A 23,766-nucleotide genomic window follows, 5' to 3' on the forward strand; every position below is an offset into this window, starting at 1 on the left:
AAAGTTCAACAACAAGACTACTTCTAGGAATTGATTTAGAACATGTTATGAACTAAATAACATGCATGAATTAGACTCAAAATTCAAAATATAGGCTAAGGATGACAAGAATACATGAACAAATGTATCTAGAACTCAATCAACATAATCAAAATTCAACACAAACTTAAAACATAATGTGATAATTATTATAACTAAACATGACTCTAAGACAACATGAAATAAGTATTTACACTTAGATTTTTGTGTTTTTTTTTCTAATCAATATTTTGGAAGAAAATTTAGATCTAAAGGTTCAGCACAAGAAGATTATGACTGAAAAATGATAGAACCTAAAATCAACACAAAAACATGATTCAAGAGTAGATCTATAAAATTTGAACCATAGAAATTCAAGAACAAGTGTAGATCTAAGATTTAATCAGTTTATTTTTTTTTAATCTACTCTAAACAGAACCAAACCACAAGACAATGGAGGATATACATGGAGAAAAAGATGAAGAACAAGGAATTAAAGTGAATTGACAGAACAAAAAGATAGAGGAAGCAAAAGAACATCACCTAGATGAAGATGCTCTTGATTCCACATGATGTAGCTCCATGTGGAGCTTGTAGGCCTTGGATCTTCTTCATCAATGGAGTCTTTTGCTTCTTGAAGATCATAGCAACGGAATGGAGAAGGAAGAAAGATTATTGGAGACGCCACTTTGAGTAGAAGATGAGTCAAGAAGAAGCTTACCACCATAGGAAGTCATGGATAAGAGCTTGAAGGTAGAAGAAGATGAAGAGAGGGAGAGGGAGAGATGGGGCACGAAATTTTGTGCCTCAAATGAGGTCTGAACTTTGAAGTGTAATTCTCAAATGATCAAAGTTGAAAAAATTCACACACATGGCCTCTATTTATAGCTTAAGTGTCACACAAAATTGGAGGGAAATTTGAATTTATATTCAAATTTCACTTGAATTTGAAATTGAATTTGTGGAACCAAATTTTGGAGCCAAAATTTCACTAATTATGATTAGTGAATTTTAGATATGGTTCAAGCCACTAATCCAAGATCAAGTGCAAGATTCTCCACTAAGTGTGCTTAGGTCTCATAAGGCATGTAAAACATGAAGGGTATGCACAAAGTGTGACTATATGATGTGTCAATGGGATGTAGCAAGCAAATGCTCACCTCCCCCTCAAAAATTTAATTGGATTGGGCTTCTCCCAATTCAATTAAATTTATTTCCCAACACACAATCAAATATTCACTTAATGCGTGCGAAATTACAAAACTACCCCTAATACAAAAACGAGTCTAAGTGCCCTAAAATACAAGGGCTGAAAAAAGCTACACTTTTAGGGTACCTTACCTACATTATGGAGCCCTAAATACAAATCCCAAAAATAATGAAATCTTAATTTAATATGTACAAATATAAGTGGGCTCATACCCATGGCCCTGAAATCTACCCTAAGGCTCATGAAAACCCTAAGGCCTTCTCTTGCATCTCTGGCCCAATCTTCTTGGAGTCTTCTATCCAATGCCCTTAGGAGGTAGGATTACATCAGGTATCACATTGCATTTTAGAGTTAAGTCAGGTGCATGCATCATTTTGGGCATAATTGATTTGAATTGTGGAAAAGTTGATGACTAGTTTGTTAAGTGTACATTGAACTGATGGATTATTGAGAATGATTGTGGTTATTTCTATTGTTTTCTTGCTAATCATTGTCATTTTGTGTTTGTTGATCATTTATAATAAACTGACCCTTGCAATTTTTGTACCGTATGGTTGGTGCCTGTAATGATCTTGAACTTTCGTTCGTTGTTTATGTATTGTTTGATGAATGTATATTGCAAAAAATTTATCCTCGTTTTCATAATCAAATTAATGGAGCTTTCACTTAAAATTGAAATGTCACATTTTAGAGTTAGTGGTATCATAACGACGAGGCGAGTCATTACAGATAAGGGAAGCCCATATTTGCCATATTCGTCCGAGGTGATCCATATTGGGATACCATAAACAAAACAAGCTCAATTATAGCATGGAAGTAGACTCCTATGCTAGAAAACCCTAGGAGAAATCCTCTCATTAAAAAGTTTTCAAGATTTTGAGTTATCCAGTTTGGTAGATGATGGGAAACCAAAGTTCTCACTTTTTTTTTGTAGATCCATGTTGGGCTATGATGAATGAAGCAAGCTCAATTATTCCAAGGAAGCAAACTTCCATGCTCGAAAACACTAGGAGAAATCCTCTCCTTAAGAAGTTTTCAATATTTTGAGCTATCTAGTTAGGTAGATGTGGGAAGCCTATATTTGCCACATTCATCCGAGGTGATCCCTGTAAGACTATAATGAACAAAACAAGCTCAATTTTTGCAAGGAAGTAGATTGCCATTCTAGGAAACACTAGGAGTCATCTTCTTAAAAGTTTTTGAGAGTTTGAGTTTTCTACTATGGTAGATGATGGAAGGTCAAAGCTCCCACTTCCGTTTTGCATATCCATGTTGCAAAATAATGGATGAAACAAGCTTAATTATTGCAAGGAATTAAACATCCGTGCTAGCAAGCACGGGGAGAATGTTGGACAAGTGGCCTCAGAAATTTTAAGAAGGGGGGTTGAATTAAAATTTCGTTAACTATCCTAATTGAAAATTTCCCTTTCTTATATATTCCCTAGATTCAAATATTTCTTTAATTATAAGTTACTCGAATTATAAATAAGGAGAAGTAACTTTAAAGAAATATAAAAATAATAGAAAGTAAAAGAGATTAAAGGAAGAGAGAATGCAAAACCGGATTTATATTGGTTCGGCCACAACCCGTGCCTATGTCCAGTCCTTAAGCAACCCGCTTGAGATTTCCACTATCCTTGTAAAATCCTTTACAAGCAATGAACCACAAAGGACTTCCCTCCTTTGTGTTTAGTGATTACAACCAAGAAGTTATTCCCACTTCTTGCAATGAACCCCAAGGAACGTTGGTCCCTTGTGTCCAGTGATAACAACCAAGAAGTTATACCCACTTCTTGCAATGAACCCAAAAGACGTTGGTCTTTTGTGTCCAGTGATCAACCAAGAAGAAAATCTTGCTTCTTGCAATGAACCCAAGGAACGTTGGTCCCTTGTCTTTAGTGTTTCAATCAAGAAGATCTTCTCTTGAAAACAGTCACCAAGAGTAGATCTCTTGAAAAACTTTTTGTAAAAATGGAGGAGAGGAAGAAAATAGAATAGCACAAATTTTTGTCCAATGAACTTTTCTTGACAAAGCAAGTGTTTGAACAAAAACTTTTAGAAAGATGTTCAGAATAAGCATCTTGAAATTCATGTCATGCTCACATATTTATAACCATTTGATGGCTCTTGAAGAAACCATGTTAAAAGTTGTGACCTTTGGCAATTTCTTCAAAACCAGTCACTTTAAAAAGTTGTGACTCTTGGCAATTTCTTCAAAAAACCAGTTACTTTAAAAGTTGTGACTCTTGGCAATTTTTCAAAACCAGTCACTGGTAATCGATTACCATAATGGTGTAATCGATTACACAATTTATTTTATCAAAGGTTGTGACTCTTCATGTTGAGGTTTGAAATCCAACGTTCAAAAACCACTGGTAATCGATTACAAATATTGTGTAATCGATTATACTATTTTGAAAATATTTTGTCACAAGTTGTGACTCTTGAGATTTGAAATTCAACGTTCAAAAACATTGGTAATCGATTACATGCCCATGGTAATCGATTACTACTTTGTAAAACAGTTATAAAACTGTTTTGGGCTTTTGGTAATCGATTACTGCCTTATGGTAATCGATTACCAGAGAGTAAAAACTCTGGTAAAAGATTTTTCTTTGAAAAATTCTTTTGGACAAATTGTGTTATTCAATCTTTTCTTTGAAAAAATTCTTTTTATACTTATCTTGATGCTTTTCTTGAGGTTCTTGAGTCTCTTTTGAATCTTCACTTGAATCTTGATTCTTGATTGAATGACTCTTTGATTCTTGAAACTTGCTTGAATCTTGATTCTTGACTTGAGTCTTTGGCATCATCAAAATAAGCTTGAAAGCTTTGCTTCCACAGAGAAATCCTCTCGTTAATTTTTTTGAAATTTTGAGTTATCTAATTTGGTAGGTGGTGGAAACCCAAAGTTTCCAATGTCATTCTGCAGATCCATGTTGGGGTACAATGAACCAAACAAGCTCAATTATTGTAAGGAAGTAGCCTTCCATGTTAGGGAACATTAAAAGCTTTTAAGATATGAAGCATGATTTTGAAGCACTCATTGTTTCATTCTTTTCTTATAAAGCTCTTTGTTTAAATTCTTGTAAAGTTTAGAAAATCTCTCAAAACACTTTGTTCATGTTGAGAGGAATGACTAAGTGCTAAATTTTTTATCTGTTTATAAGGCAATAGAGGTCATTGTACAATCAAACCAAAAAAATTTCATATTTGTGTTAAGACCAACAGTGGCTTTGTAGGACAAAGAATACTGATTGTAACAAGCTTGGTGTATAGCTTGAGTTAAGGAACCAAAATTGATAGTGATAAATATTTGTAACTTGTTGAAGCCAATAGAACTTGGTGGTTAAGACAAACTAATATAAATCCTTTGTGTCTTATTTTGTTTATTTTCTCTCCTGTTATTTGAACTAACCTAGGGTTTAAATATGATATTTGCTTTTGAAAGACTTTGTTTTACAAAGATCTAAAACTATTCATTTGATTTTTCCTGCAAAAATCTATTGTGTGTTTTTTCTTGTCTCATCAGACAATAACTTTGTTGTTTTATAAAAAAGATTTTAAACTTAGTAAAAATCACAATCCAACCCTCATTCTAGTGATATTTTCCTATATAAAAATCATTCATCATATCCAAGAGAAAAAAAATGTTGTGGGAGCAATTGCCTCCATGGCTATACATGTGGATTTGTTGTTGGTAATGTCCCTAGTTTCTGGTGGAAGATTTCCTAACTGATGGGGTGGGATGGGAGATAAGAATAAAGTTGTCATTTTTTTTACTTAAATATGTTTTACATACATGTAATATACTCTTTCAGTTTACTGCCTAAAAATGTTTTTATTTATGACACCTTTTTAAACTTTTACTTTGTTTATCTATCATTGGCCTAAGTTCATTAAATAATGATGCGACACTTTGTTAGTTTGTCGCATCATCACTTAACCGATGATGTGACACTCTGTTAACCTGTCGCGTTATCACTTAACAGATTAAGACTAACAACAAGTACCAAAAACAAAATTTAGAAAATGGCAAGTAGTAAAATACAAAAAATATTCTATAGGTAATAAACTGAAAAAGGAATATATTATAAATATGAAAAACATTTTTTAACTAATAAAAACTTATTTAATTTTAATCTCAGCCATTAAAATATTTTAATAATAAATCTAAGAGCTAATATTGGTGGTGCACCCATGAACCATTTAATCAACTAATCCACGGTAGAAGTCGCCTAATAGTCAAAACTTCAAATCACCTCCTTAGCATGCAGTTACTGATATGAATGACTAACATGTGCTACTTAAGCTCCAAAAGTGTAGAAATTATATCTACCGGTTCCATTAGGCAAACTTTCTAAGGATAAATAAAGTTGATCTACCCCAGCTCAAAAACACAGGAAAAAAATATTTGCATCCTTCGTCAGTGCCAAACCAATACAGTTCACAATGCAATAATTAATTTTTTCCCCGTCATACCTCATGCTCTAGAGGACAATACAGTGGCAACAGTCGTCTAACCTCGCAAAAACGTCAAGCCAATCAAATACAGTGAAACTTCAGACATACATAATTATTCTAAAGTAGATTACAATGTACAAGGAAAAAGAGAAAAGAGCAAACACATGCTGCCAGAAGAGAAGAGCTGAGGCTTCACTAACTGCATATCCCCTTAAGCTGGCAATTGCTCCCAATAAAATAGCACTTGGCGTAGTGTACTGTAGCAAAAGCACAAATCTAAACATAGCATCATTCTCAACTAGGAAATTTAGCTTATCTGACAATGCCACAATCCCAATTCCCAGGACAGGAAGCACCAGGAGCCTTGCAAAAGTAATACCAATAGTAGTTTTAAGCCCAAGTTTAGACTCATTTGGTCCTTCAGCAAGCATACCCCCCAATATAAGCATCACCGAAGGTACCATTGCCCCAGCTAAAATCTCCAAACTGTCTGTAATGAAAGATAATGGAGCATCGTATCCGAAGAACACAGCTTTCAGCTGAGGCACTGTGCCAATGATGATAGCCAATAGAGAGGCGATTGTTGGGGGTTGAAGAATGTGCTGAATGGGAGTTTGTTCAGCAACAATTCTAATCCTCCTGACAACTCTAGGTTCAGCCAAACATCTAATGGACTTTGGACTACTAGTCCCACCACTTTCTGCTGTGACTTCAAGCTCAGGAATATTGGATGAGGAAACACCCGAGATGCTTTTAAAGATCCCGGCAATAAAGGGAGTCTTAGAATGTTCAGTCTCTTTCTCCTCAATGCCAGGCCACTCAGCTTCTACAAGGAGTGGTCTACTGATATCGTTCAGTGTCCGCTCTTGCTCAATTTCGGCCCCTTCCTCAACAACCTCATAATACTCCATAGGAGGTTCCATCATATGATAAACAAGAGTGTATACAAGGATAACAGAAACCCATTGAGATAAAGAAACATATGCCACCCCTCTAGTGTTGCAATGCTTCCCAAATGGATTATCTTTAGTATGGCAAACAGATCCAACTACAGCAAGCAGGAGATTTCCAGTGTTACCAAATCCCGTCATTATAATGGTAAATCTGGTTAACTCTGGAGGTGGGTGGCATATGATCACCACTAAGAACCCGAGTAAGCAACCAAGAGCAGTACTCACCAGCACATTAACAGGGATAAACCACCAATCCACAAAGTTTTCAAGAGTAATGCTTTCACCTAGCTCAGTAAATATAAGGCATGGCAAGAACAATGCAAACACAAGTTTACTAAGAAGCTTAAATGTAGCTTTGGGAATGAATTGCATTGTTGGGTTTGCAAGAAGCAGCCCTATGACTGTCAAGCATAACAGCTTCAACAATGGTACCATAGCAGCTGTCAGATCCGCACCAGAAGACCTCATAGTATTTTCATACATGTTTTGTTTTAGCTCAAGGAACAAAATTCCCTCCTGCAACAGTCAGTGAACCAACACATGATTCAGTATACCCTACTACTCGGATTCATTGCATTTATCATGGAAAAAGAGATAGATCATGGATTTAAATCCTGCAGAATCTAAACAAGTGAGCGAAGAAAGAGGAAACTTACAAACAAATTTTGGAGACCCAATTTTCACGATTATCTTATCTCGCTGCATCCGAAGATTCAAAATCACCAAATCGTTGACACAAAAGGGACTAACTAATCAATCTGCCAGATGCTTCAGAAGATAAGGCGTACTCGTATCGTATCAATCAATGAACCCTTTCTGTAATTTCAATCTTCGCTTTCCAGATTGTCGTACTTGAAATTTTGTTGGCAAATTAATAAAGAAATGAATTAGAACGCTGTCCAAGTTTTTATACTTTCTCTTTCCAAAAAAAAAAAAAAAAGTTTTCATATTCTCATTCTAGGAAAGGGATTACAACAAGTCCCACTCACCGGTCATCCATTTTAGTTAAACAAGGGATGTTACTATGCGCGCAATCAGCACAATTATTGGTATTGGTATATCCAACAAATCACCTTGATGACTTTTATATTATATCAAAATTAATTTTCACTGAATATATTATTTAAATTTATATTTATATGTGTATTAAATATATATTACAAATTTAAGTATTATATATAATTAGTCTATTAATTAAATTGATTAAAACGTTATGTTAATGACGCGAAAGTCATACCATAATTAAATTAGATCTACTTTTATACTTGTATTCAATTAATCTAATGTCATTAGAATATTCATTTTTGTAATAATTATTTTAAAAATTATATTTAAAATCATTTATAATTAATAAATAATATAAACATATTTACAATAATTATACGTGAAAAGTAAACTCAAATAAAAATTCTTTGCAATGGCATAATTCGAATGTTTATATATAAGAAAGGCAGTAGGTGGAGATAGTATTAGAATATTTTTTTTTAAAGTATTAAGTGAAAAAACAATAGGTTTTAATTGATAGACAAAAATAGTAGGAATTAATTGAATTAAAGTGTTTGCATCATTGGGTGAATCCGAAAAAAAAAAACTAACAAAGAGTGTGTATTTATAGGATTAATTTGTATACAAATGTAATATTTTTATATATAATTATTTCACTATATTTTATAATTAAATTAAATAGGTTATAATAACGGTTGTTTTTGTGAGCAATTTCTAGGTTTTGTTTTAACTGTTGGTTTCAATACATATAAGACTATTTTTATTATTCTTTTACTCTTTAATTAATTATTGCATATAAAATATTAAAGACATAAAAGCATCTTTGTAAATATGTTATGAAAATTAATTATAATTTTATTTTTATAATTTTAACTTCTTGCAACTTTTTAAATTTTTTAAAAACCATTAAATCATATCAAAAGATTCCCTTAAATTAAAATAAATTACAACATTTCGTATAAAAAAATTAAGAAATTAATTTAAAGTGAACAATATTTTTTATATATAATTAAATTAAATATTAAATATAAGTTATAATAACAATTGGGTTTTGTTTTTTAATAAATGTTAATAAATGTCTTTTTATAAAAAAAGGTTAAATTTTAATTTTTATTTCCCTTATTTCTAAACCAAGACATTTAGTTTTCCTCAAAAGTTGAATTTGATGTAACATATTGGTATTTACATGCGGATGTATATTGACATAACACATATCTCACAAAATTTTAAATAAAGTGAAAAAATAAAAAAATGTCTTAATAGGAATGTCATGACCTTTTATATTCAAAGATAATATAATAAATCATTAACACACTTATTTTATTTAGTTAACTCTATAAACACAACTTTTGGATTATAAAAAATTATAAAATAAAAATTATTTAATATATAAATATTTGTAATTTTATTTTAAATCATTTTATATATTTTTATTGTGAATGGTTTACATATTTTAATTTTAATTTTACCAATTATAATTAAATTTCATAAATTAATATATGAATTATTTTGGAAATTAATTTTAATATATAAATTATTTTTACTCTAATTATATAAGTCAATATAATTGCTTCAATTAATATGTAAATTATACATATTACATAATATTTAAATTAATTTATTCTAATTATATAAATTAATAAAATTTTCATATTTAATTTTTTAGGAAACTTACATCTTAATATTTTCGGTTTAACGATAAAAGTTAATTAGTAAGTTTTTGAATACCAATTATATAAATCAAGGAAATTAAAAAAATTAGTATGTAATTTATAAAAATTATGTAAATTTATTTTTATATATAAATGATGTAAATTTTTATTTTAATTATAAAAAATAAATGTTTTTTTTATTTTAATTATTTAAATATTATTTTAAATATACTGAATTTGTATAAATTACATAAAGTAATTTTTCAAATACCTATATAATAGTTTGTGCAATTTTTTTTAAAAAAATATAGTAAAATAAGAACAAACTTTTATGTATAATAATTGATTTATTTATGTTAAAATAATATATTATAATAAAAATAAATACAAGTAAAATTAAATATTATATATTTATTTTAATTTATAAGTTTTTATAATTAAAATAATAATAATTCGTGATTAATAATACATGTAAAATAGTATTTATAAAGTAAACTAAAAAAACAAATGTTTTGGTGATTTTTGTTTTGTCTTTAAATATAAGATCACGAGTTCAACTTCTATCAAGATTTTTTTTATTTTTTACTTTATTTAATCTCTTGAGTAATACCTTGACAAAAATTATAACTCATGCTGAGAGATGAAACTTTATGTTGTGTCATCTATACATGTATGAATTTGATTATAGTAATTATATGTTTTTAATTATAGATTTTCGTGCATTAATATATATGTGTGTGTGATGAGTTTAGTGAAACTCGACAGGGAAAGAGAGTCTATATGAGTTAGATTTTCATCTCACTACTACAAAAAGTATTAAAAAATAGCTATTTTACGCTTTCCACAATGGTTATGAATCGTCTTTAAATTCGTCTTCATGAAAAATATTGACTTTTCACGATGATTTTTAAACCGTCTTAGAATCTCGCATTCTACATCGATCTTCTAAGAAACCGTCTTCAAATGTTTATTTTTTATTTTAAAAATGTTAAAAAGTTGATCATTCTTCTATGACAGATTTCTCAACAAGGTCATAAAAAGTAGATAATTTTTTAAAAAACCAGATGGACCCAAATTAATGTATATCTGGTTAAAGTGCTTGCAAAAAATTAAAGTAGAAACTAAAACTTTATTTCTAACACCCTTAGTTTAGGCAGAATCAGTTTACCCCAAGTGGTTACGCGTCACATTACACCAATTTGTATTCTCTACTATGTTAATAATGCACAAAGAAGTAGTAAATTATATGTCTGAAAATTATTATATCCAATGACAATTCTACAGAAAACATAAAGTAATATCCAACAAAAACATAAAGATAAACCCAATGACAATAGTCTAAAAAACACTCAAACAAAATCTGGCAGGGAAAAACCAACGGGAACGTTTCTATTGAAAATGCCTAATAGACACAAGTATTTGTAACTCATTCATCAACCACATTACATAAACAAGTTTGGCTTTTTGGCCTTGTATGTGGTCTTCAACTTTCTGGTAGGTGGTCTAACTTTCTTGTAGACTAATGGGAAATTGATTTTGGAATTGTGAAATTGCTTGGTGCTCTCCCTTTTGCAAAGCTTAGCTGGGATAGTCACAATCTTAATAATTTGGATGCAAGGGCTCCTGACCCTATGACGAGAAGCCATTTCATTGTACATCACCCTAATTGCACCATTTAGAGTGGTGTCACGATACTCCTTATACATGCTATCGTAACCAGTCCTACTTTGATACCGCAACCATATCCCATAGTTCTTAATTTTGGTTGGGTTCTTCTCAAAAGTCTGAAAAATAAAATAATTCAACACAACAAAACCCCCAAAATTAGCCATCAGAAAACTAACATTGTATTTGAAATTGAGTTGAAATAACCTACAAATCCATAAATAGCTTTGCGAGATTACAAGGACTCGATTAATAAATATGTTGTGACACAAACTAGCTAACTCAACAGATTATTGATAGAACTTCATTATTCACTGTGTGAATGAACTTCATATTGTCACAACAATTTCGCAAGCAGACGCAATAAGAAAATAAATGTGGTTAACTAGTTTAGCATATTACTTGCAATGATAACGAAGTAAACATTATAAATGCATATCAGTAGTTATTAATAGGTGGTGAATATTAAATAATTAAGAGCGATGATGTATGGTACGAAGCAATTGTTCACTAGTGGATACTCCGTCACTATTGGAAAAAGCGCATTTTACGTAAGTTAATTTACACATACGACGATGGAATAATTGTCATTGTAGGTAACGTCATAGAAAGTCTTCACTTTCTTGGACAATTTCATAAAAAACCGTCTTAGAAAAAGGCACCCTTCTAAGACGGCCCTTAGTTGAAAACCGTCTTAGAAGGTACTAAGACGGTTCTTAGTGAAAAACTATCTTAGAAGGATAGACGTTCTAGGATGGTTTTTCGGATAACTATCTTAGAATATCTTTTTTTTTTTAAAGCAAAAAAAAGTTAAGAACTTTGAAAAGTCTAAGACGGTTTTCTCAAAAATTATTTTAGAAAATAGACATTCTAAGACGATTTTACGGAGAACCATCTTAGAATGTGTTTTTTTAAAAAAAAAATTAAAGTTTCTAAGACGGTTTAGGCCTAAAATCTGTCTTAGAAGGTCTTTTTTTTTGCATATAAAGATTAGTTGTTTTTTATTAAAAAGAAGAAGAAGAAGAAGAGGAGATAGAAAAGAAGAATCAAATTCCTATGAAAGATTCTCTTTCACAAATTGGAATATTTTTAGTGTATATTAATACAAAAGAGGAATGTTAATAATATTTTATATTTTATTATAGATAAAAGTGACAGACTTGTTTCTTAGAATTTTGTCATACTTTACAATTATAATTCTCTCAATATTTTATTTCATGTATATAACTTTAAAATTGAACTAAAAAATTTCATGTTTCAGGAATTTTAATCTATTTATGTAGAATCACAACATATTAATTTTTAATATAATTTTTATTATAAAATATAAAATAAATTGCAGGAGTCTTACTTAACAGAGTATCACCTTGCCTACCATCTCCAACCCAACATCCCCCCCCCCCCTTTTTTACATATTTTAAATGAATACATATTTTTTTAATATATATATATATATATATATATATATAATTTTTCATTTTTCTTTCTAACTCGACAACTTTAGAAACTTTGATAAATAGATCCTATAAATGACCTCATGTCATTACATTTTAACTTACTATAATTCTTTTTCTATGGTTCCCATAATTTCCATACAAAAAGAAAAATAAATGGGGATTTTGTGCACACAGTGGTTGAGAGATTCACATTCACTAATAAACATATCTATTATCTAATGCCACAAAAATACAATGGATGATCCATCATGATGCTTTATGTGCTTCTAAACTAAGTGCAACTCCTTTACCGGTAAATATAACAAGCTCTAAGATGAAGATGTTGAAAATCTTACCTAGGTAATAACTCGGTCACAATGGCAAGTCTTCCCTATGAATATACTACTCCCATGAAAAGCAATAAAAAGAGAGAGAAACCTCATTTCTATAGTCTTGTAAATTCTCCTCTGTGTATTCATTCCTGAAGTAAACCTTGACTGCAACATCTTGAAAAAGAAAGTAAGTTTTAGGGCCTACGACTAGTCAATACTATTAATAAAATAAAACAATAAAATTTATATCGATCCATTCCAAAATTCCATGATAAACAACCGCATAAGAACCTGCAAGATAGAGTAGAACATAATTATGTCAGCAATCATTAGTTTTAATAAGAACATTAAGAAACATTTCAAGTTCTACCATAAGAAAGATGCAGGCAGATCAACCTAATTATTTTAAAAGACATCCATTAGAACTTTTTTGTCCTAACTTGAGAGGATTGCATTAGTTTGGCACTTAAGCTTCAGAAGTCCCCCATAAATGTTCAACCTCCCAATTTATGATTTCAGATGACATATCACTTTATTAATACAAACCAAAATGAATACAAACATGTCTCTAACTAAATTTATGCATTCCTTGTATAGATTTATAGCATGAACTAGGAAATTAGAGTATCTAATAAAAGGAAAAATAGGAGATTTATTTACAATTTTAGAAGGTTGACCAAATTCTGTAGTAGACTCATCCTTCTCAATAACAATTATGTTTTCTTTATGGTGATGTCTGGAATGAGGTTTTGTTTCTTGAAATTCAAATTAAGGGACAAAAACTTGAAATATTCTCATACTGAAATACCTACTTAGATACTATATCTTCAAGCTGAACAGAGACATACATAAGTTGTTCTAACAAATCAACTTCTATCACTTCTGCGTTGATTTTCATTTTCCTCCCAAATACATAGATCCATGTTTACATACATAATAACTTCATGAAACACAGAGTTAGAGTGATCAACATTTGTTAAACTTGATTAACACTTGTTAAACAAAGCATGCCAACCACTAATAATTGAAGAAAATGCAACATGATGTTTTTGTTCCCTTGCCAATGTGAACTCCAAATAAAATGCCCAATTTCAACAAAGGACCAAAAAGTCAAACACAATCTTTTTTGGCAATGAAGGCTCACACACAGGATCTTATAATTCCAGTCCACAAGGCTATTCTCTCTCTTTGTCGTTGATCATTGAAGTCATCGGAGTTCTGGTTGTGAGGTGTGCGCAATGCGCATATGCGTAGTTACAATGACACTAGAAATAATCCCTCCCCTGTTTTACCCTAATCGCAACCCAATAAACGGATTCACATTCCAAGGAAGTAAAAAAAAACAAGTCTTTAGATTTTGAGCTCTAAAATATTGGGTCAGGTTTTAGTTTAGGACGTAAGCGACGGTGGTGGTGTCTTCTCATCGGTATAAGCGGCACATTCACCGGCATGGACTAGCAGAACTCGAGGGAGGAGGAGGAGGGAGTCCGCTCCGGTAGGGCTTCGGCATTGTCGGAATGAGGTGCATGGTGGTGGAGAAGGAGGAGGAGGAGGACGAGGAGAGTGAGACGAAGACGGAGATAGAAATCGAGGGTTTATGGTGGAAGAAGTGTGAGCCATTCGGGGAAGCGTGGTCATTCTCCACCAGTGCGGTGAGGATGCTGAACGAAGCATCGGAAGGACTGAACACGAAGGCTTTGTGGTGGTGGCAGGGAAAGTAAAAAGAGGAAGGAGGAGGAAGGAAAAGAAAAGAATGAGTGAATTAGGGTTTTTGGAAAAATTATTTAAAAACACACTCAATTCTAAGACGATTTTCTACGATTTTTAGAAAATCGTCTTAGAATGACAACCTTCTAAGACGGTTTTCATAGAACCGTCGTGGTAAAAAAATTTGTATTTACAAAATTGCCACCACCTGACTTTCTAAGATGGTTTGTAGGAACCGTCTTAGAAAGTGTGTCGTAAATATACCATTTCATATTGTGTAACATTTTGACATGTCTCTCTAGAAAACATCAATACCATGTAGGGAAAAAAATTTCCTATTATTAATGGGACAGTTGTTCGTGGATAACATACCACAAGTCAAGTAACATGAAGTAAATGAACCGAACAAGTTCATAATAAGGCTGAAAGCGATCATTTCTTTGTTCCCATCGTGCAGTGTATTATCAGTAAGAGCAAAGCTTCTTCCTATAGCTATTCCTTCCTAATAAAATAAGTTAATATGAAATGAATAAAAATTGAAAAATAGTATTGAATATAATGATTGGTTGAAACTATTTAGTTGCTTACCGCTAATGACAACATGCTTGTAACAAGAACAACTTGCATAACTGCTCGTAAATATTTAGCATTAAAGTTCAAATAGTGGATGGACAAGGAATTTAGTCCTTTATCTAGATTTCCCACATATATAATTAATCAACTTCATATATAAGAACAAAACAGAATTGTGGTATATTATAAGATACTTAGAAAGTGAAAAAAAATTGATTATATATATCTAACTCACTATTTGAATTCCATGATTGATGTTGGCCCTTGACGAGCCATTGGAGCTATAGCCGGTACCCAAAAGATTTTTGGATTCTTAATCCTCTGAAAGATTGTATCAAAAGGTGAAATCCATTACAATAATCAACATGCATGATAAGTCAGCAACTCCATTCTTCACATGTCTCTCTAGAATACATCAATACCATGCAGGGATAGATTTGGCTTTAAAATAATGTATCATACAACTGGCATATAGTAACTTCATTCTCAATGATTAACTCAGCCACCATCTAAGGCACTAAAAATCTAAAATAGACAAAATGATACAAACTCCAAAAATATTCATTTTAGGAACAAATATACAGATGTCCAAAACAAACTACCTCTCCCTTATGAATCGAAATAAACTATGGAAAAATTGCAAATGACCTACCTACATCGGCGAAAGTGGTGGAGCTTCTAAAGACTCAGGGGTTGAATTGTGTGAAGCTCTACAACACCGACACCACCGTCTTAACCACGTTTGCTAACTTAGGAATGAAGGTGGTGGTTGCCATACCAAAAAAGCTTCTCGCCACCACCACGGAACAGTCCTTCACTGACACGTGGGTCCAAGCCAACATCTTTAGCTACTACCTCGCCATGAAAATTGAAACCATAGCCATCAGAAATAAAGTGTTCGTGGACCCAAAGAACACAACAAAGTTCCTCGTACCTGCCATGAAGAGTGTTCACCCTTCTCTTGTCAAATATAACCTCAACAAAAACATTAAAATCTCCTCACTCATCACACTCTTTGTGCTCCAAAACTCATTTCCCGCCTCATTCGGTTCCTTCAAAACCAAACTCCTTGAATCAGTTATCAAACCCTTCAACTATGTTTTTGACCACTCCTCCCCAATCAAGTTTATCGTCCTTGCCAAGCCCCCTTTCCCTGTTAGCACTGTTGTCATAGCAAGATCCGACTCTACCCTCCAACATGCCCAACTCCTTGACCATTGCATGCACACCACCACTATGTTTCTCTCCATATTTTCTTTCACTCGCACCAACAATAACTCCCACCACAACCGCCTAGTAGCAGATCTGGTGACGACATTTGCTGATTTGGTCCGGCAGTCATAGATCTAGTTTCATCATTATTCTCAAGTGCTATACTGAAATCAACCTCAACCATTGTGTTAGAAGAAGCTAAACTACATAGGGCAGCCAAGGGTGAGGAACTATAGAGCGTCGTCGTATGTGGGTGGAAGAAGGAAGAATCGAAGCAACAAGGTAGAAGGTGAGTCAGAGAGTGAGAGGGAGAGTGAGAAACGTTAAGCGTGAGAGAGTAGAGGAAGAGACATCTCATTAAAAACACACTCACTTCTAAGACAGTTTTTGGAAAACCTTCATGGAATGATAACCATTCTAAGATAGTTTTCGCGAAACAGTTGTGGAATGGTAGTCTTCAATAAAACTGTCTTCATTGAAAAACCTCATGTTTACAAAATTACCATTACCTTTATATATGAAGGCGATTTATGGGGACCATCGTCAAAGGTGTGTCGTAAAAAAACTGTTTTTTAAGTAGCGTCTATGCAAGAATTATGTGACACCCTCTACCCCACACATAAATATACTAATAATAAAAGGAATACGAAGTCATAATTAATTAAAAGTTTTTAAAACACATTTAAATAAAAGCATTTCAAAAGGGTAAAAGGCTCACATTCACTTTTCTAACATCATAATATAATTTTTCCAATAAATAATAAAATCGATCATCTCGACTCGAAACAAGGTCGTTCAAGACTTCATGCAATTAATATAGAAACCTATGCCCAATGTCACATCTTATTAGAGCATTGAGTCCTGACATCCTTCAGCACAAGGTTCCTTAAAGCAATTCACCTAGTCATCTGCTCCCACGACGAGATCATCACAAGATCCAAACACAAATAGCACACAGAAAGTGAGTTATCACATTCCTAGCTAATACAGAGAAACAAGACAACATGTAGATATATATATATATCATATAAACGAAATATAACTTACTTAAACATAACTCACGTCATTCCATTACTTTGTCGCGTAACATCACATCACAACACAACATGTCTCATTCATTTTCACATTATTCATGTACTCAAGGATCAAAACACAATATCACTAAATCAATCAATATCGATCAATACATAAGCATTATGCAACAAATACATTAAAACTCAATCCTATATGCAATATGGTACCATGTCAGCGAAAAACCTCGTCGGGCGCCTAGGAGTACATGACAAGACAAACCACACACTAGTAAGTCAAGCCACTCTCACTAGGTAAAATCATAGGGAGACCAGTCAGAGTCACACTATTTTGCGAGAATGCTCCAATCATGTGGGATTGGCATAGGCTTAAAGGAACACTTAAACCGGGTGTATTTACCCCCAAGGCCTAGACTCTTAAGAGTTCGTCAAGGCCTCTCCCTCCTGATTCAGGTCCAACCCAAAAAACATTTTAGTTGATGCAATCCTACCCCCCAAGGGTATTGGATAGAAGACTCCAAGAGGATTGGGCTAGAGCTGCTAAAGAAGGCCCTAGGCTTCTCATAAACCTCAGGGTAGATTTCTGAGCCCATGGGCGAAGGTTGGGTCCAATCTTCTTTGCAAATATTAGAATAGGTTTTTCCTTCTTTTGGGCCTTGTATTTTGGCCATTCCAATAGTATAGGGTTTTAGCCTTGTATTTCAGGGCATTTTGAGTAGTCTTTGTAATAGGGACTTTTTTGTATTTTCATGTATTTTTGCATGGGGTGAGCTTAGCTATTATAGGGGGTGTGTGTAGCTAAGCTCTAGTTTCTCATCTCAAGGAGGTGAGCTTAGCTATTAGAGGGGTGTGTGTAGCTAAGCTCTAGCTTCTCAAGGAAGCTTCTGAAGGAAGTTTCTCAAGAAAGCTTCTCTGTTAGACCTTGTGGCCTCAATAATCTTAAGAGGGATAGGCTTAGAATGCAGAAGAAGCAACAACAATCAATTTAATAATGTTCTTTAAACATGCAAGGCAAAATTGATTGCAATAACATAAATGAGATAAGGGAAGAGAGAATGCAAACACAGTTTTATACTGGTTCGACCACAACCCGTGCCTACGTCCAGTACTCAAGCAACCCACTTGAGATTTCCACTATCTTTGTAAAATCCTTTACAACTTCTGAACCACACAGGGACAATCCATCCCTTGTGTTCAGGAATCCTTACAACTCAAGAGACCCTCGATCCCTTAATTAATTTCATTGAGTAAGAAGAATGGAAGAAGAATTCTCTCTTCAAGAGAAGAATATTACAATGAAGATCCATGGATGAACTCTTAATTGATTTGCAAGTGTTTGCCCTAGAGTTCTTGAGGGAGCATTTTACAATGAAGTTCTCTTGGAATCTCTCTCATTTTCTTTTGAGAGGATAAGACATTTTTACCAAGCAAAACTCTCTCTTCAATTTCATCCCAAGTCACACATATATATAGGCCTTTGATGGACATTCAAAATCCAAATGATAAGATGTGACTGTTGGCGATATTCCTTGAAAATCCTCTCTGGTAATCGATTACAAAATTAGTGTAATCGATTACACAGTTGTTTTTCTTGAACAATTGTGACCCTTCATTTAAAATTTGAATTCCCAACGTTTAGAGTCTCTGGTAATCGATTACATATGATGTGTAATCGATTACATATGATGTGTAATCGATTACACACTTTCAAACCATTGGTAATCGATTACATGTGCCTTGAATGACTTGAAACCTTTCATTGTGAGGCAAGGCTTGATCTTGAAGAAATCTTGAATCAGGGCTTTGTTTGTTGAAACAATCTTGTATTAATCTTGAAGCAAAATGAGTCTTGTTTGATTCTTCTTTTGACATCATCAAAATCATGTATACATACATTCACATTCTCAAGGAAGCTTCTCAAGGAAATTTCTCAAGGAAGCTTCTCAAGGATGCTTTTTTTTAACACATAAAACATTTTATTAATTTGCTGTGTGTTGTTGTTTCTTACCTTTAAAATTAACCACCCAACAAACTCCCCCAAATTTGGGGCAAGATTCCAATGTGCTCTCTTAAAACCTAAGCAAGGTAAATGGAAATGACAATTCAAAGCTCAAGGTTCAATTTGACAATTACAATTCAACTCAAAGATGGGTGCAAATGATATAATCATTGATAAACAGGTAAGCTTTTTTTTTTGTCAAGTGGCTTATATATACAAAAATGGCCTTCATCATATCCAAATTCATGCATTTCATTATAAAATTCATAGATTGATACAAAAATTATTGTTCTATGCTAGTCGTTCTCTCAACAATTAAGTTTACACTCTCACCGGGTTATAGTTCAAGCTTTTCTTTCACAATCAATCTGTCCACTGACTAACATTTCTAATTGTGAGCCTACTTTCTTGTTCTTTCTCATCTAACATACATGCTCATTCAATAATCATGATTTAACAAATGCTTCATCCATTCATGCAATCAACTCACAACACCAATTTAAAAAAAATAATTATGTTCTCACTACATAATCAGAGAATCAAGTCAAACTATTTAGTATGCTTCAGGACATGCATACTAATTATCCACAACAAAATGTACAGAAGGCATAATAATTATAATATTTATAAAAAAACAAGAACATGAATTTAAAACTCTTATGACTGGTCCTGCTGCTGGGTGTCTTGATCCTGAGTGTCCTCCTCATCTGTAAATTGTAACACAGGAGTGACTGGAGGAGTGCTAGTCAGTCTCAGGACTGGTGTGGCAGGGTCATCTGGCATCTCAAGCACTAGAGTAGGAGGGTTTGCTGCCTGCTGAGGATAAGATAGATCCACCATTGGTGAAGGTGGATCTACAGTAACCTGTGGTGTCCTTTCAAGAGTAGTAGCCTTCTGTCTCATCTATGTCTCGCCTGCCTCATCAGCCTCATAAACAAATGGCTCGGGGACTATGGCCTCAGAGAATGCATCCTCCACCTGCTAAGGTACTTGAGCTGTGGGACCTCCACCTTCCCTCACAAGAGAGGGTTGGGCTCCTGGCCAGGCTCCCTTCTCCATAAACTGCTCCACTATCATAATGGGTCTTTATAAAGCCCCATTCTACAAGCTCTACATTATCAATATCTGCCCCTGATATAGACTCTGAATGGATGAAGCTGCTGGGGTAGATGGGCCTGGAGGTGCTGGTGCTAGGGTAGCAGATGTGGATGGAGCTGGTGGAGTAGAAAAAGAAGGAACATCAACTGGTCTTGTCCTTGCCTTCCTTGCCCCTCTAAAATTAACTGTAAGATCACCCAAATTCCAACAGTTCTTTTTAATGTAGGCCAAATTAATGGCCGGGCTCAGGCTCTCCTAGATCAAACTATCAGAAGTAACTCCTCTAGCTCTGCAGAGAGTAGTAATCAAGGTTGGAAATCTGAGCCTAGAGGAGTTACTTTGAGCAATAGAAGAAATTTGACCCGAGACAAGGGCGCCAATGTTCATACCCATATGGGTTACCAAGCCGTAAACCAACCTAGCTCTATCCATGTTTAAATCTAATGTGTGGGATGTGGGAGCTAGGTTGGAGTAAGATGGGACACTCCAAGTCTGGGCCAATGTGTCCTTTCTGAGGAGCTTCCATGGTTGGCCTTCAGCGTTCAGAACAAAACCCTTGTGGGGAATACATAATCTAGCCTCTATCTCTTGAGGATTGGACCTCAACCTACAGAATCTAGAGTAGGCGGGTAGGGTCTCCCCCTCCTCTAGTACCACTGGTGTTTGAAGAAAATCATTGAGGCTTTCTCCATCAATCTTTATCAAATGTCCTCTTACTCATGCTTGCTTGGATGACTGATCCTCAGGGTTATACAAGTTGGCATAAAATTCTTTGACAATCGCCACATCAATGCTTCCCTCCTGGAGGTTGGTGAGGCGTTTATGTATTTTACACCTCTCCAATTCTACTTTGAACTCATCAAACTCAGTATGGTATAATTGAACATTTCTCTTCGGAAGGATATTCTAGCCGAGAATGTTATCTGTGTATCTGTTCCAGGCTTCCAAGGAATGGAATCGCTTGGTGTCATATTGAGCTTGTGGCCTAGAAACTGTGCTTTTTCTCTTTCTGGATGCCATCTACAATGAGAAGAACCCATCAATTTATTAGACCAGAATTTATTAAAATTTGTAAACAGAAAATAAAAACTAAAATTGATAGTGGGCGCTTAGTGAGACGCAGCTCGCTTAGCGTGCCTTATGAAAAATAACTCACTAGCTTAGTGCAATTGGGGCACGCTTAGCGAGTTATGATAGAAAATTTTGTTTCTGCAAAATTGGCTTAGCGAGATAGACCCTCGCTTAGCCCAAAACAAATTTATTTCACACATGCACTTAGCGAGCTAGACCCTCGACTATTGGACACTAATTGGCTTAGTGAGCATGGCTCGCTTAGCCTTATTCAAACCGCATTGAATAGCGCTTAGCCCAAAAGGGCTGCGCTTAGCGCGAGCAAAATTTCAAAATTTTAACCAAGTTATGTGGGCTTAGCAAATCAATTGCGCTTAGCCCAATAACTGTCGCAATGAATTGCGCTTAGATCAGATAAGCTGGGCTTAGCGTGAGGCGGTCAACAAAAATTTGTCTAAGGTACCTGGGCTTAGCGAAACAACACTCGCTTAGCCAAAAGTTTATCATCAATGAAGTTTTTTAGTGGCTTAGCGCACACAGATGTCGCTTAGCCATGATGTTCATATAGAAGATGAGCATTCAACAAAGAGATGAACTCGTTTAGCGCAGGCATGTTGGATTAGCGAGTTCGTCTGGAAATGCATATATTTAAGCCGATTTGATGAACTCGCTTAGCGCATCAGACGCGCTTAGCGAGATCATCACATTTTCCATAAAAAATGGTTTTCTACCCTAAAGTATCAACAATAGAAAGAGCATAAGTAAAGTCAGGAACTTACTTGAATCGAAGATGTTTAATGTAGATTTGAAAAAGGATGCAAGATGGAAGCTAGAATATGCAATGCAAAATTTTTTCAGAGGAGAGAGGTTGCAAGAATTTTTTCTTCAAATTTGGATAAGTGTAAGTGTAACTGCTGTTACACTTAACTTAAGCAGTTTTCGACCAACTTGCTTAGCGAGTTAGCGCGTTAAGTGGGTGAGAGAGACGTTTGGGTTTCTCAAAATTCTCGCTTAGCGGGCCGACACATTGAGCCCAGCTTTGAAATTTAATTTTTTTTTTGATATTGGGCTTAGCGCAAATCATTGCGCTTAGCGAGTTATGCAGATGTTAATTCTTGTAACTCTCGCTAAGCTGGGCTCAGGGCTGGCTTAGTGAATTTAATGCATCTTGTATACAGAGGGGTCCATGCGCTTAGCGAGTGGTTGCTCGCTTAGTGTTATTTAGGCCGCAAAGATTTGGGCTCAGCACGAATGGGTCGCGCTTAGCTCAATTAAACCAATGAGTTGGCTAAATCGAATAGGGCTCAGTGTAGGTATACTGTGCTTAGCGAGCAAACATGATGCGCTTAGCGAGTTAGACACTCGCTTAGCCCAATTCAGGCCGAACTGAATTGGGCTTAGCTCACTCATGGCCTGCCTAGCGTGCCCAATCAGCTTGAGAAACATGGGTTTGAGCGCTTAACACAAGCAATACTCGCTTAGCGCACTGAAGTGATGCGCTCAGCACAAGCAATACTCGCTTAGCGCACTGAAGTGATGCGCTCAACGCGAGTTATGCACTTAACAAGTGGACTGTTCTCAAAAGATTTTCTAAGTTATTTTCAGTCCACTTCCTTATAAAGTTTAAAACAAACCCCAATATCTAGAATTTAGTACAAGTTGATATTCCCCTTTTCAATCATCACTAAGCAAGTTCCAACTTATGCAATGCAAGAAAAACAAAGTGAAAGAAATTAGAACTGGGTTGCCTCCCAGGAAGTGCTCTTTTAACGTCATTAGCTTGACGTATATACCTCAATGGTTGATGTCATATTTGACCCTCACCTTCAGGACCTCCTTTTGAACCTCCTTCACCTGCAAGCAAACATTTTGATATTGGCTCCTAAGTCAATGAGAGCTTTTCCCACTACAACTTCACCTATTGAGCAAGGAATGGTCACACTCCCGGGGTCTTTGTGCTTTGGTGGAAGGATTTTCTGGATCACACCCCTGCAATTACCCTTCACAACTATATTTTCCTGGTGAATGTACTTGTGCTTCCTTGTCAACATGTCTTTTAAAAACTTTGAGTAGAGTAGCATCTGTTGTAGAGCTTCTCCAAAGGGCATTGTTATCTCCAATTTCCTGAAAATGTCTATGAATCTCGCCAGGTGGCATTCCTTATCTTTATTGGAAGGTACGAAAGGGTATGTCACTTTCTTTCCCACATCTGAAGCTATTTTTTTTCTCTTTTCTCTTGCTTTTTCACTCTTACTCTTTTTTCTCTTCTTTAATTTTTTCAAATTTTTCTTTTTCTTCTTTTTCCTTTTGTTTTTCTCCCTCTATTTCTTTTTCATTGTC

At 34.3% G+C, this 23,766-nt stretch overlaps 2 protein-coding genes across 2 annotated transcripts; one reads left to right on the forward strand and one right to left on the reverse strand.

Annotated features, from left to right (window-relative positions):
• Positions 1-5,686: 5,686 nt before the first annotated feature.
• Positions 5,687-7,699, reverse strand: LOC100795484 (protein PIN-LIKES 2). The gene is made up of 2 exons (XM_003553809.5): positions 7,302-7,699; positions 5,687-7,161 (listed from the first exon to the last, which is right to left on the reverse strand). Exon 2 carries the CDS (start codon positions 7,126-7,128, stop codon positions 5,791-5,793), a length of 1,338 nt encoding a protein of 445 aa, XP_003553857.1. The 5' UTR covers positions 7,129-7,161; positions 7,302-7,699; the 3' UTR covers positions 5,687-5,790.
• An 8,072-nt stretch (positions 7,700-15,771) lies between these two features.
• Positions 15,772-16,359, forward strand: LOC106797338 (glucan endo-1,3-beta-glucosidase 12-like). Its single transcript, XM_014771614.1, has one exon. It carries the CDS (start codon positions 15,772-15,774, stop codon positions 16,357-16,359), a length of 588 nt encoding a protein of 195 aa, XP_014627100.1.
• The last annotated feature ends 7,407 nt before the right edge of the window (positions 16,360-23,766 follow it).

The sequence above is a fragment of the Glycine max genome, chromosome 19, assembly GCF_000004515.6.
Source record: "Glycine max cultivar Williams 82 chromosome 19, Glycine_max_v4.0, whole genome shotgun sequence".
Lineage (NCBI taxonomy): Eukaryota > Viridiplantae > Streptophyta > Magnoliopsida > Fabales > Fabaceae > Glycine > Glycine max.